This window comes from Geotrypetes seraphini, chromosome 3 (assembly GCF_902459505.1).
Source record: "Geotrypetes seraphini chromosome 3, aGeoSer1.1, whole genome shotgun sequence".
NCBI lineage: Eukaryota > Metazoa > Chordata > Amphibia > Gymnophiona > Dermophiidae > Geotrypetes > Geotrypetes seraphini.
Window position 1 is genome coordinate 341243601 of NC_047086.1, and position 14587 is coordinate 341258187.

Here is a 14587-nt window from a genome sequence, read left to right on the forward strand (position 1 = left end):
CTGCGTGCCTGGTGTCAAAGGGGGGTGAGTTAAAGTTGGTCGGGCGGGGGGTGCCGGATCACGTGGGGGGGGGGCAGCGCCCTGGCCTCGGGGGTGGGGGGGGGGAACGTATCAAAGCGAGTTTCCATTATTTCCTATGGGGAAACTCGCTTTGATAAACGAGCATTTTGGATTACGAGCATGCTCCTGGAACGGATTATGCTCGTAATCCAAGGTACCACTGTACTTGTATGGAAGTTCTTTCTTTCTTTCTTATGTTTTGTCAAACAAACATCACTCTGGAATGAATCAGTTGTAATATAGAGACTTAGCTTTATGAAGGGTTAGGGGTCTCTACGTGGCCCCGTTCGATTTCTTCTTCAGGAGACCCAATCATAAATGCGGTAAAAGTCCTTTTCAAAGCTTGTATAATTTTAAACTTCGTGATGATCTTACCAATCTGGCTTCAGGAAATTCCATTGCACGGAAACTGTCCTGGGGGACATTATCGATGACTGCTGGGACATACTAGGGAAAGAGAATGATGAGCTACTGATCCTTCTAGACCTCAATGCAACCTTAGATACCATTGATCACCCCTGCCTCCTTGCCACACTCGCAAATATTGGAATCTACACAAGCACTCCAGTGGTTCTCATCACTCCTGAGCCATAGGACCCAAAGCATGCTACTAAGGTCTACTCTATCATGTCCTAAACCGATAAAATGAGTACCTCAGGGTGCTCTCCTGTCCCCTCTGTTTTCAACAACTACATCTCCTTAAAACGCCACATAAATATCCATTCATTGCAGACGACATACAACTGTACCTACTGCTAGGCTTGAACCGAGATGCCCAAATCACAAAATTACATGACTGCCTCTCGGAAATAAAAAGCTGGATGCACCAAAACAAGCTGCAAGTAAACACAACGAAACGGAGCTCCTCTGGATTTGGAGAGGCGAACTCACCCGCCTGTTGAACTCTTGGGAATCGTCCATCCTGATGGCCAAAGACAAAGTATGCAGCTTTGGGGTGATCCTTAATGCTGACTTTTCGCAAGGACAGTTCACAACCTATCAGATTCTTTCACACCTACTTCCTGTCTCTCCACCACTAATTACTTCTCCCATTACCATTATTCCCCGGACCTCCAAACATATTTACAGTTGCCTATATTTGGACTCTGTTTCCCTTCTCTTATTCTCACCCCTGATGTGATATGATTAGATCAGCTCTTCAAACAATAGCCTTTATGGTTAGTTATGCTGACTCCTCTAATTCAATGTTAACTTGACTGCAGGCATTGTATGTAGTAACAATATTTTGTCCTAGGAATGCTCATCCCTCCTGTTTTCTGATTCAGCAAATGTTTTACTTCTATACGCACACAGCGTTTGACAAGTTCCTTCTGCTGGAATTTGTGTTATAACCTTTTATCAATGTCTCTTGTTTGCAGTTTCTCTGCTTTTATTTTACCACACCTGGTAAGATATATTATGTCTTATATGTTCACACCTTTGCATTATTTTACATTAGAAAATATATTAGTATTTTCATTTCTCACACCTGGCTAAGCTTCCTTACGAATGTCTGACCAATGCGGTGCAGGGGGAGGTGGGACCATTAGCTACGGACTCTGTGCCTTAGCAATGCAGCTTACAGATTCTGTGCCTTAACAACGAACCTTCCTTAGGAATGTTTGACCAATGGGCTTCAGTAGGAATCGTGGCAGTAGATTTTGAGACACCTTAGCAACCTTCAGTTTTTCTTTTCCCTGTTGGCTGGCTAAGCTTCCTTATGAATGTTTGACCAATGGGCTTCAGGGAGAGATGGCAGCAGTAGCTACATAGACACTGCCTTTTGGGAAAATCCTCCAGTTCATCCCCAAAATGAGTTTTGCCAAATTCTAGACCTAGGTAAGTTAGTTTCCCCACACCTGAAAACCTTAATTCAACCCATTTCATCAAAATCCTTATGTCTGTTTTCTTCGTCCAAGTCAGCAGCAAACATATAATTATTGCTCTTTTTATAGGATAGTATATACACCCATCAGATAAATTATGTGTTGAGGTGGCAGCATCCCGATTGAACAAGAGGCAATAATGCTATTACATAATGCATTATGCCCAGCTGGAAGACTTCATCTTTGCTTGCCACCTACTTTATATACTTTTACAGTATTTTCACAGTGGTGGCTCATATAATTTTGCATTGGTGAAATACATCAGTAAATATGTTGGTGAAGTTGCACAAAGGATAGATTAATGCTGGAGATGAAGAATTGGAATGTTTCTAGGCTTATGTGGTTTGAGCATCCTTGTTGGTGTAACAGCAGAGGAGCTCTTACTCAGAAGAAAAGGGAATCCTTGTATATTATGGAAAAACAGGAGTTGGATGTTTCCTAAATGAATGAAATTTGAGCTGCCTTCACTCTGCTTTTACAAAGTTTGTGATATTCTATTTAATGGTTACTGAGCCATACCATGGTGTTATACCCTCTGAAATTCCCCCTTTGTGTTCTAGTATTGTCCCTTCTCTTGCAGGCATTGTAAAAAACCCATCACTTCAACAAGTATTGTCCAAATTGCAACATCTGGAAAAGATGACAGCTCAGTACCTACACCTGTCCCTATTCTGGCAGCTGCTTTTTGCTCGGACAAGCAGTCTCTGCTGCTTGTGTATGGAAGCACACTGCAACCAGTCATTGAGCGAGTGGTAAGTGGCATTGATCTCTGTGTGTAATGACTTTGAATTAATGACATTAAAGGATTACTTCTCCTGTACTATGGGGAGAGTGTGGCGCAGTGGTTAAAGCTACTGCTTCAGCACCCTGAGGTTGTGGGTTCAAACCCACGCTACTCTTTGTTAACCTTGGCAAGTCACTTAATCCCCCATTGCCCCAGGTACTTTAGATAAATTGTGAGCCCACCAGGGCAGACAGGGAACAATGCTTGAATACCTGAATAAATTAACGTAAACCGTTCTGAGCTCCCTTCGGAGAATGGAATAGAAAATTGAATGAATGAATAAATAAATATTGCCTTGGAAATGGATGTTTGATGATATCATGAGTTTAAGGTCTGGTTGGACTTACAGCACATTTTTACTGACCTGTAACATCAACATGTTAATGTAAAAAGCTGTCCAGAATGAGGAAGATTAACCTTCAGGGTTAACTTGCATGCAATGCAGTTCTGATCTGCTGCTGTACTTTTGTAAGGTAATTTAAAATGTAATCCCTTCTACTTTATATCTTTCCTCATCCCCAAAAAGGTGAGGCATGGAACACATTGTAAATATAAATAAGTTATCGTGACAATGTTCAGGAAGCTATTCTTTTTCAGTCTTTATCTTCCCAGGTAGAATCTGATTAGTGACTGATTTGTTCTAGAATGCTAGAACAAAGTTGTCCAGGAGTTATGTATTATCCCAGGACAAGCAGGCAGCATATTCTTAACACATGGGTGACGTCACCGACGGAGCCCTCGGTACGGACCTTTTAACTAGAAGTTTCTAGTTGGCCGCACCGCGCGTGCGCGAGTGCCTTCCCGCCCGACGAAGGAGTGCGTGGTCCCCAGTTTCTTCGTTTCCGCGGAGCGAAGAAGACGCGTGTATTTTTTCAACGGCCGTTGAAATCACTTTTTGCCTTCCCGCTCGCGCTTTTGTTATATATTTTTCTTCCTCTACCTTCGGGTTTCCTTTTTCTTTCAATTGCAAAAAAAAAAAAAAAAAAAAAAACTTTGATTTTTATTGTTTCTTTCGTTTTTGCCCCGGCGGGGCCTGTTGCCATTATACAGGCCTCGGACTTCGATTTTGCGGAGGCTATCTTCCCCTTCATGCCCCCGCAGGTCGGTTTTAAGAAGTGCCAGCGGTGTGCACGCCCGATCTCCGTTTCTGACCCACACAATTGGTGTTTGCAGTGCCTGGGTCCGGAGCATCGGGCAGATTCCTGCACCCGCTGTGCCACTTTACAAAAACGTACACTTAAAAACCGAAGAATCCAGCAAACCCTGCTCTTCGGCTCCGAGTCGGCGATGGATTCATCACCCTCAACGGCGGTACCGCAGAAATCGGCACCGTCCAGCTCGACACCGACCGATCCCGCATCGGCGCCACTGGCGCCAGGTAAGCCGGCTAAGAAGCCTTCCTCTTCCCTCGAGCGCCCTCCAGCTACGGTGACGACACCGTCCATACCGGCATCGCACCGGTCCCGTAAACGCTCCGCCCCGATAACGGTGAGTGCCTCGTCATCGGCCTCCTCATCGCCGGGGCGTGGAGCGGCATCCAAGGAACCGAAGAAAAAGAAAGCGGTTCCGATGCCACCCCTGGATGACCGTATCTCGGCCATTCTGCAAACTCAGCTTCAGGAGCAGTTGAAGAAACAGCTTGAACAACTGCTACCCTCTATCCTGGCACCGCTCCTTCCGGTACCAGACCGGCCCGAGCCCCGCACCGAGCCCCCGGTGTCCACTCCTTCGGTACCGGTAAACACCTCGATGCCGATCCTTTCGGCCCAACAACTTCCTGATGATCCTGTGGTTCATTCTCAACCCACAGTGGATCCTGCTCGGCACCAGGCGGTACGGCACTCTTCTCGGGACCGAGAACGACGCCGATCGTCCTCCCCTGGTGCCGTTTCGGTGCGCTCTGGTAAATCTTTGTCCAAGACTCGCCACACCGCACCCTCCACCCCGGTGTCCCGACACGCACCAGAGGTCAGGGATCCTGATTTATGGGAGGAGACTCCTCTCGGTACCGAGGAGGATCCCTCCTCATCTGATGAGGAACCATCGGCACCTGATGCCACCTCTAAACCTGAGCAGTCCTCTTTTTCTAAATTTCTGAGGGAAATGTCTGCTGCTCTGTCACTTCCCCTTGAATCTGACTCCAAAAAGTCCCAAGCCTTTTTAGAAGCCTTAGACTTTGAGCAACCTCCTAAAGAGTTCCTCAAACTTCCCGTACATGACATCTTACGGGAGACATTCTACAAAAACTTGGAAAATCCCCTCACGGTACCGGGAGCTCCCCGTAAACTGGACAACCTTTACCGTGTCATCCCTATTCCAGGATTCGACAAATCTCAATTGCCCCATGAGTCCCTTCTGGTGGAATCCACCTTAAAAAAGACTCAGGGCTCCAGTGTCTATGCCTCTACCCCTCCTGGCAGAGAAGGTAAGACCATGGACAAGTTTGGCAAGAGGCTTTACCAAAATGCCATGCTTGCCAACAGGGCAAACAACTATTCCTTCCATTTTTCCTTTTATCTCAAACACTTGGTCCAACAGCTGTCTGCCCTCCAGAAGTACCTACCTGAGCGCAAGGTCCCGCTATTCCAGCAGCACATATCTGGCCTTCTCCAAATGCGCAAGTATATGGTCCGCTCGATATACGACTCCTTCGAGCTCACCTCTTGGGCCTCTGCCATGGCTGTAGCCATGCGTCGCTTGGCCTGGCTCAGAGTCTCCGACCTGGACATCAACCACCAGGACCGCCTGGCCAACGCCCCCTGTCTCGGGGATGAGCTTTTTGGAGAGTCACTGGATTCCACCACCCAGAAACTCTCCGCCCATGAGACCAGGTGGGACACCCTGATCAAGCCGAAAAAGAAGGCTCCGCCTGCTCGACCCTATCGGCCTCAATCATCTTACCAGCGGAGGTTCTCAGCCAGGCCACTCAATCCACCTCCCCAACAATCTCGGCGACCCCGTCAACAGCAGCACCATGCCCAGGCTCGGTCTCAGGCCACTCAACCCTCCAAGCCTCCTCAGCCTGCTAAACAATCTCAGCCCTTTTGACTCTTCTCTCCAGGGCATAGCCAGTCATCCACCCTCGCTGCCTCTTCCACAGCCTATCGGGGGTCGTCTCACCATTTTCTCAAGCCGTTGGGAAGTCATCACGTCGGACCAGTGGGTCCTCAACATCATCCGCCACGGCTACTCTCTCAACTTCCAGACTCTGCCTCCGGACAACCTTCCCGTAGAGTCTGCTTCAAACTCATCTCAAACCCCCCTCCTCCTGAGGGAGGTTCAATCCCTCCTCCTTCTCAATGCCATCGAAGAAGTACCTCCAGATCAAAGGGGGCAGGGATTCTACTCCCGCTACTTCCTGGTACCCAAAAAGACGGGAGACCTCCGTCCCATTCTCGATCTCAGGGACCTCAACAAGTGTCTGGTCAAGGAGAAGTTCAGAATGCTCTCCCTTGCCACGCTCTACCCTCTTCTTTCTCAACACGACTGGCTATGTTCCCTGGACCTCAAAGAGGCCTACACTCACATCTCCATCAATCAACATTCTCGCCGCTACCTGCGGTTCCAGGTACTGCACCACCACTATCAGTACAAGGTGCTACCGTTCGGCCTCGCCTCCTCACCCAGGGTCTTCACCAAGTGCCTTATAGTGGTAGCGGCCTTCCTCAGGTCTCACAACCTCCAGGTGTTCCCCTATTTGGACGATTGGTTGGTGAAAGCACCTACGTCTCCACTTGTGCTACAGGCTACTCATCACACCATCTCTCTCCTCCACCTCCTGGGGTTCGAGATCAACTACCCCAAGTCGCATCTGCTTCCCACCCAGCGACTTCAATTCATTGGAGCAGTTCTGGACACCACGCTAATGAGGGCTTTTCTCCCCTCCGATCGCAAGCAGACCCTGCTCCATCTCTGCCGTCAGGTACTCATGCATCCCTCCATTCCTGCTCGACAGATGATGGTCCTCCTGGGTCACATGGCCTCGACAGTGCATGTCCTTCCTCTGGCTCGTCTCCACCTTCGTACACCTCAGTGGACGCTCGCCAACCAGTGGTCACAGACTACGGATCTTCTTTCTCATCCCATCTCTGTGACATCATCTCTTCAGCAATCTCTCCAATGGTGGTTGAACTCCTCAAATCTTTCCAGGGGTCTACTTTTCCATCTGCCCCCCCACTCTATGATCATCACCACAGATGCGTCCCCCTACGCGTGGGGAGCTCACCTGGGAGATCTACGCACCCAGGGACTTTGGACCCCACAGGAGCGTCGTCATCACATCAATTTCCTGGAACTCAGAGCCATGTTCTACGCCCTCAAGGCTTTCCAACATCTTCTCTGTCCTCAAGTCCTCCTCCTATGCACAGACAATCAAGTCGCCATGTACTACATAAACAAGCAAGGCGGCACCGGATCTCGCCCCCTTTGTCTGGAGGCTCTGCGCATCTGGACCTGGGCCACGGACCGCAATCTCTTTCTCAGGGCGGTCTATATCCAGGGCGAACAGAACTCTCTGGCCGACAATCTCAGCCGCATCCTTCAACCTCACGAGTGGACGTTGGACCCTCCGACTCTACTCTCCATCTTTGCTCGATGGGGCACTCCGCAGGTGGACCTCTTTGCAGCACCTCACAACCATCAGCTGCCCCAATTCTGTTCCAGACTCTTCTCTCCTCACCGTCTGACCCCGGATGCATTCCTGCTCGACTGGAGGGATCGGTTCCTCTATGCCTTCCCTCCACTTCCTTTGATGTTGCGGACCTTGTCCAAACTCCGCAAGGACAATGCCACCATGATCCTCATCGCCCCTCGGTGGCCTCGTCAACACTGGTTCTCCCTTCTGCTTCAACTCAGCTCCAGGGAGCCCATTCCTCTTCCTGTGTTTCCTACTCTACTTACACAGCAGAATCAGTCTCTACTACATCCCAACCTGTCTTCCCTCCACCTGACAGCTTGGTTTCTCTCGGGCTGACCTCTCCTGAGAATCTATCTCAACCGGTCCGCCTCATTTTGGACGCCTCCAGGAAACCGGCCACTCTCCAATGTTACCATCAGAAGTGGACCAGATTCTCCTCGTGGTGTCTCCGGCATCATCAAGAACCCACCTCTTTGGCGGTGGAAACTGTCTTGGAATATTTGCTCTCGCTGTCCAACGCTGGCCTCAAAACCACCTCCATCAGAGTCCACCTCAGTGCCATCACTGCGTTTCACGAGCCTATTCTCGGAAAACCCCTCACGGCTCATCCTCTGGTTTCAAGATTTATGAGAGGGCTCTTCAACATCAAACCGCCTCTCAAGCCTCCTCCCGTCATCTGGGACCTGAATGTGGTTCTCTCTGCTCTCATGAAACCTCCGTTTGAGCCTCTTGCCACAGCTTCATTCAGGCTTCTTACATGGAAGGTGCTTTTCCTAATTGCCATCACCTCTGCCAGGAGGGTTAGCGAACTGCATGCACTGGTTGCCGACCCACCGTTCACTGTTTTTCACCATGACAAGGTTGTTCTGCGTACCCACCCTAAATTCCTTCCCAAGGTGGTCTCGGCTTTTCACCTCAACCAGTCCATTGTGCTTCCCGTCTTCTTCCCTAAGCCTCACTCGCATCCTGGAGAACAGGCGTTGCACACGCTGGATTGTAAGCGTGCCCTTGCTTACTACCTTGATCGTACCAGAGCTCACCGAACATCCCCTCAGCTCTTTTTGTCTTTCGATCCCAACCGTTTGGGCCGTCCTGTCTCCAAACGGACACTTTCAAATTGGCTTGCTGCCTGTATTGCCTTCTGTTATGCTCGGGCCGGTCTCTCACTGGAAGGATCTGTCACGGCCCACAGAGTCCGAGCTATGGCTGCTTCTGTGGCTTTCCTCCGTTCCACGCCCATCGAGGAAATCTGCAAGGCGGCCACTTGGTCCTCAGTTCACACGTTCACTACTCACTACTGTCTGGATGCGTTCTCCAGACGGGATGGACACTTCGGCCAATCTGTGTTACAAAATTTATTTTCCTAATGGCCAACCATCCCTCCTCCCTCTTTGTTAGCTTGGAGGTCACCCATGTGTTAAGAATATGCTGCCTGCTTGTCCTGGGATAAAGCACAGTTACTTACCGTAACAGGTGTTATCCAGGGACAGCAGGCAGATATTCTTAAGTCCCACCCACCTCCCCGGGTTGGCTTCTTAGCTGGCTTATCCTAACTGGGGACCACGCACTCCTTCGTCGGGCGGGAAGGCACTCGCGCACGCGCGGTGCGGCCAACTAGAAACTTCTAGTTAAAAGGTCCGTACCGAGGGCTCCGTCGGTGACGTCACCCATGTGTTAAGAATATCTGCCTGCTGTCCCTGGATAACACCTGTTACGGTAAGTAACTGTGCTGTCTGCTGCTACTGCTTCTGACTATATATATGGAAGCCTAGTGACATGGATAATCACAATGGCTTTGCATCCAGACTTTCACCTCGTTAAACAAGTGTTAAGGGGAGCAGGATATGCATTTTGCAGTGATACAGGAAATTGTGATGATGGTACAACATGGTTTCCATTACTAAAGCTGATGAAGTCATTTGTTTTTCTTGGCCAGGTCTGAGCATGCCCAGTGGTGAATGAAGCTTGCATGGCAATACTTAGGATGTGTCTTGCTTGTAAAAATCCCAAAGCAAATTGTGGAATTTCTATTGAGTTAAGTCAAATCTTAAAACAAACTTCAGAACAGTAAAAGAATAATATCCCATATAGAAGCCAGAACTGAAGGGTTTAAAATGTATATCATTAGCTAAAGACTTATTTGCAAATAGTTATTTCTCTTATCCTTTTATTCCCTTAGTCATTGAAGACTACTGAGCCCCATGTATGTTTAATAAGGGACATTCAGAACAATTTGAGCTTGAAACTGCAAACACCAGTATTAAAAGTAAGTTGAAAGACCTCGGTTACTTTGCTTGCTTGTTGACCTCTGGCTTCATTCTGACACCTTTTTTTGTAAATATTAGATTTTATAATTTGGCTTATGGCCACACCTCTTGTTTGATGGCCATTTCCTGAGCTCTGTGTTGTTTTCAGCCTTATGTGCATCTGACTCATGTTTGTAAGGATATGGCAGCACCCTGCTTTTTCTTTTCTGTAGATAGTGATGGGCATGACTAGTTTTCTCTTGTTCAGCAGTCAGCTCATTTGAAATGAGGGTTGGAATCTTATCACCTGAAGCTTTTATTTGTAACCTCCCAACATAAGTTTGGTCATTGTGGTGATAGACCTCAGCTGAGAGACATACACCCCCAGTGCTCCTTCTAGAAACCTGCAGTCATGGACGTTATATTTGGGCATAGGGTCACTGTTGCAGAGTTACTACATGCTCTTCTTTCTGCCTGCCCTTCAAGGAGAGGTGGAACTGGGGAGGACTGGAAGAACCCCTGTTCTAGGAATCAAACCCTTCCTTTCTCATGGCCTAGATCAGGGGTGTCAAACTCAATCACATTAAGGGGCCGAAATCTAAAACACAGGCTAAGTCACAGGCCAGACCCCGCCCCCATAATAGTACTAATTGTAATACCATTTTTCCCATTCATTTTTCATATACACACAATATAATCTTATTAGCAACACATAATGGTTAACTATAAGTTAAACTACACAAAGTACACTATGCTTCTTAACATTCATTCCTGCCAGAACACAGACAACCCCTATGCAAATATGGGACCACAAACTAAAAGTACTAATATATACAAACAAAACCCTAAGATTCAAGCCTCTGCATGCAGTACAACCCCAGAGAAATAGAAACAAATGCATTTCTTCCTGAGCAGTGCAAAATATAGACAGCAGATGTAAATTCTCAAAATTGACACAATTCAATCACTAAATTCAAAATACAATCATTTCCCCTACCTTTGTTGTCTGATGATTTTGTTTTTCAAACCATCTTTTCCCAGTCTCTGGCTGCACTTTCTTCTGTCTGTGCTCTTAACTATGCATTCAGGGCCACCTTATCAATTTGCTGTATTTCTCTCCTTCACTTTCTGCCATACATCATCTTTCACACAAATAACAAATGTCCCAGAGGGTTAATGAATAATACCAATGATAAATATCCCTCTTTTCCTTTTCTAGAAATGTTGGGTTGCAAGAATGAGCAAAAGGCTCGTTTAATTTAATAATTTTTTATATAACCTCAGTGCAATAGTCAAAGCTATAGGCCTCGGAACCATCATTTCAAGAAAAGTGCTCAAACTAGCGATTTCAAAGTACTTATCTCGGGGGCTCCTCAGTTGTTTAACGGTTGAGCCGTCATCTATCCTGTGGTGAATACGCACCAGGAACATTTATTAGAGATACCTTATTATCCGGAAAACCATTTAACAACTCTAAAAATATGAGGCATGATCATTCTCTTGTCATTCAATGATCTAAGGCAAAGGTGCCCACACTTTTTTGGCTTGCAAGCTACTTTTAAAATGACCAAGTCAAAATGATCTACCAACAATAAAATGTAAAAAAACACAAAGCACACTATACGCAGAGAAAATGTTAATTATCGTTTATATTCGGGGTTTGTTTTTCAGAGGTCAAGGCTGATGACTTTAAAATATGCAATGTCACCTCAGTAACAACTATACAAAAATAGACAAATATACCCCCTCTCCTTTTACTAAACCGTGATAGCGGTTTTTAGCGCAGGGAGCTGCGCTGAATACCCCTCGCAGCTCCTGACGCTAAAAAGCATTATTGCGGTTTAGTAAAAGGAAGCCATAGTGCAAAATATAGACAGCAGATATAAATTCTCAAAATGAACACACTTTGATCACTAAAATCATTTTTCCTACCTTTTTGTCTGGTCATTTCATGAGACTCTAGTTACATTTCCTTCTTCTGTAAATCCAATATTTATTTATTTCTGTCTTTCTTTCTTTCTGCCTCCTCCCCTTTTCTTTCTGTCTCCCCCTGTCCCCCTCTTTATTTCTGACTTTCTCTCTTCCGCTGCCTGTCTGTCTTTCTTTCTCTCTCCCCCTGCCCCCCCAAGTCATTGTGCTGCTCTCTCCACTTCCCCGATTCTTTTTGTCTCTCCTTGCCGCCCCTCCCCCTAAGCCACCACACAGATTTTCTCCCTGCTTCCCCAAGCCAGGCCTGGCGCATACAAGCGCCTGGCCCACAAGCCTTCACCTCCAACGTCAATTCAGAAGTCGGAGAGGAAGTTCCAGGCCAGCCAGGCAGCTGGCCTAGAACTCCCTTTCCGATGTCAGAATTGATGTCAGAGGTGAAGTCTTGTGGGTCCAGCGCTTGTACGTGCCTGGCCTGGCTCGGGGAGGAAGGAAGTGAAGATCGCAAAGGCAACACAATCAACTCGCGTTGCCTTTGCGATCTACTGGTTGATCGCGATCAACTATTTGGGTATCCCTGATCTAAGGGGTCTTCCAAGGGCATACAGCATCACCAGTGATGAAAGGTATGCATGCCACCCCCCCCCTCCATATACATACACACATCCTTCCCCCACAGAACCCCCTTCCCCCACAAAGTCTGACTGTTTGGCTTGGAGACTCTTCCCAGATGTTTGAGATCACTGTCCTATGTAATGCTTCCCTGGCCCAAGGTGCACAGGAATTTAAGACCAATTCTAGGGTCTTTGTTTCTTGAATAGCATCACAAAGCAGTGCAATAGAGTAGTGTGGTTGTTGACAACAGTAGGCTAAGAACGAGGAAATCTAGAGTTCAAATCCAGCTTCTTACACTGTGACCTTGAGCAAGTTACTTGATTCTCCATTGCCTTAGATACAACTTTAGTTTATGTCATTTTGTACAGAGAGTATAGAGAAATAAGATATGCTAGCATGTGCACAACTTGAATGACTTGCTTGTTTTTTCCCCTCATGTCTGACCTCAAGTTCAGATCTAAAAAAAATCTAAATCCATTGTGTCTAGGAGGTTATGGAACCAGACTGAAGTCCAAGTGTTTTGGTACCTTTGCTGCTTTAAAGAGCTTGTTAAAGGCAGTAATCTATGAAGGGAAACCTAATGCTTTATATACATCCATTTTTTTAATGCTAGGTTAAAACACCAGTGGTAAATTCAAAAGTCAAAGTGTTAATACCTGGAATTCCTGGGCACAGTGCAGCCATGCAATCTGGTTCATCTGGAATGCCATCATCTGAAGGCAAGAGGAAGCCTGGAGACAAAGAGGTAATTATCAATGAAAAATTTAGGGTATTACAATTTGTGCAATTAAGTATTGTTATTTGAGCAATTAGAAATGAGTATTATGTGTGTTTCTAGTGTAGTAGATGGACGATTGGTCTGACCCAGTAAGGCTTTTCTTAGATGCATCATTCTGGAACAGGTGAGTTGTGAACCTCTGATCATGAGATCCTGTGTACAGAGCCTCACTTAGATTTTTCCAATCACCCTCCCATCACTCTGGGCTGTCCTCTAAACTCTCTACATATGAGATGGTAAGAGCCTGTCTCTTCTGCTCATGATTATTTTGCTTTAATTTGGGGAGGTTTTATCTGGTCGTGAGCCTTTAGTCTGTAGCCAGGAGGCAGCCTGCATTAACAGTCTAGGAGCTCAGGGACCATTCCCTTGGGAGCAAGGCTCACTCTAGGTTTTGTCCGCAGAGAGCTTGAGCGCAGGCTGTGTGGCAACATGGCAGTTTTTCATCAGAATCGGTTGCCAACTGTGGTTCCTCCCCTCAACATCGCATGCGAGTTCCATTGGGGGTTGATGTTGCAGTCCAGCTGGTTGGACTAAAGGCAGTGCGAAGAAGCAAGCTATCTGGGTGTCCTGTATTGTCTGAGGCAGAAGTTCTGGCTGCAATTTCAATCCGTTTGCATCTCCCAGCACCGGCATGGCACAGTGAGTAAGGCTGGAGGGGGGTGTCTTTAAAAGTGAATTTTAAAGGTTTATAGAGCTAAGGATAGGGTCTCCCACCTCTAAATTCCTATTCCCCAAATTTTTGACCCCTTATTTAGCTTCCATGGGCCATTTTTGGCACTAAAATTGCTGCTGTGGCAGCCATCTTGGATTTCCCAATTTTCAAATATGAGAGGATGCTGAAAGGTTCTCACCCCAACCAAGAAGGGAATGATATAGAGCCATTAAACTTTGAAATTATTCCATATATTCACCCCTATGTTCAATCCACTTGGCACATCGAGTCTGTTTTTGTAACCTTTCCAAAAAATACCTTGCTTTGGCTCAAAATTGGTCTAGATGGACTTCTCAGGCCAGATACTAAGAATTCACATCAGATTTGCATGTGGCGTGTGAAGGGGGAGGGGGTGGAGACAGAGCCACTGACTTAGTCTCTTCTAGTCCCTCTGGAGATATGGGGTCCCTGTTGGATCGAGGCTCAAGTCAGAAATCCCAGCTAGAGCTGGGAATTGGCAAAAGGGCATCCCAGTGAAGCACAGTTGCAAACTGGCCATGAAACTCCAGAGTGGTCCACAGGAGCACCTACCAGAGCCCTCTGGGCAACCTGGTCTGATCTTTGCTCCAGTATTTATAAGTATGATGTACGAAGCATACTTAAGCTACAGTAGTCACAGTGACTCATCAGGAGTCGCGACTGTGGTACCACCAGGGGTTAATTCCTCCTAAGGGTGCTTTTTCCCCACAGCAGAGCCATGCGCAAGAAGCCGGGGATGCAATCAGAAGAGGACTGGGATGAAGTGAATTTGGTATCTATGCCTTTACTATCCCAGTATATGCCCTCATTATTGGGAGACTTAGCTTTGCACCTGGGAGAGTCAGGTTCCAACAAAGGAGCAGCTCTAGATCTTGGAGAGTGCCCGACTGTGCTGGTTGTTCAAGCCATCGGTGCTTCTGGAGGTAATTACTCTCTCTACTGCTCAATGCTCACTTATGAGCAGC

General features: G+C 47.0%; 1 protein-coding gene across 1 annotated transcript in view; it reads left to right on the forward strand.

Annotated features, from left to right (window-relative positions):
* Positions 1-14587, forward strand: part of WDR43 (WD repeat domain 43) — a 160472-nt gene that overhangs the window by 92192 nt on the left and 53693 nt on the right. The window contains exons 8-10 of the mRNA XM_033935972.1: positions 2527-2698; positions 9546-9632; positions 12767-12898. Coding sequence (XP_033791863.1) covers positions 2527-2698; positions 9546-9632; positions 12767-12898 — 391 coding nt within the window. The remainder of the gene's footprint in view (positions 1-2526; positions 2699-9545; positions 9633-12766; positions 12899-14587) is intronic.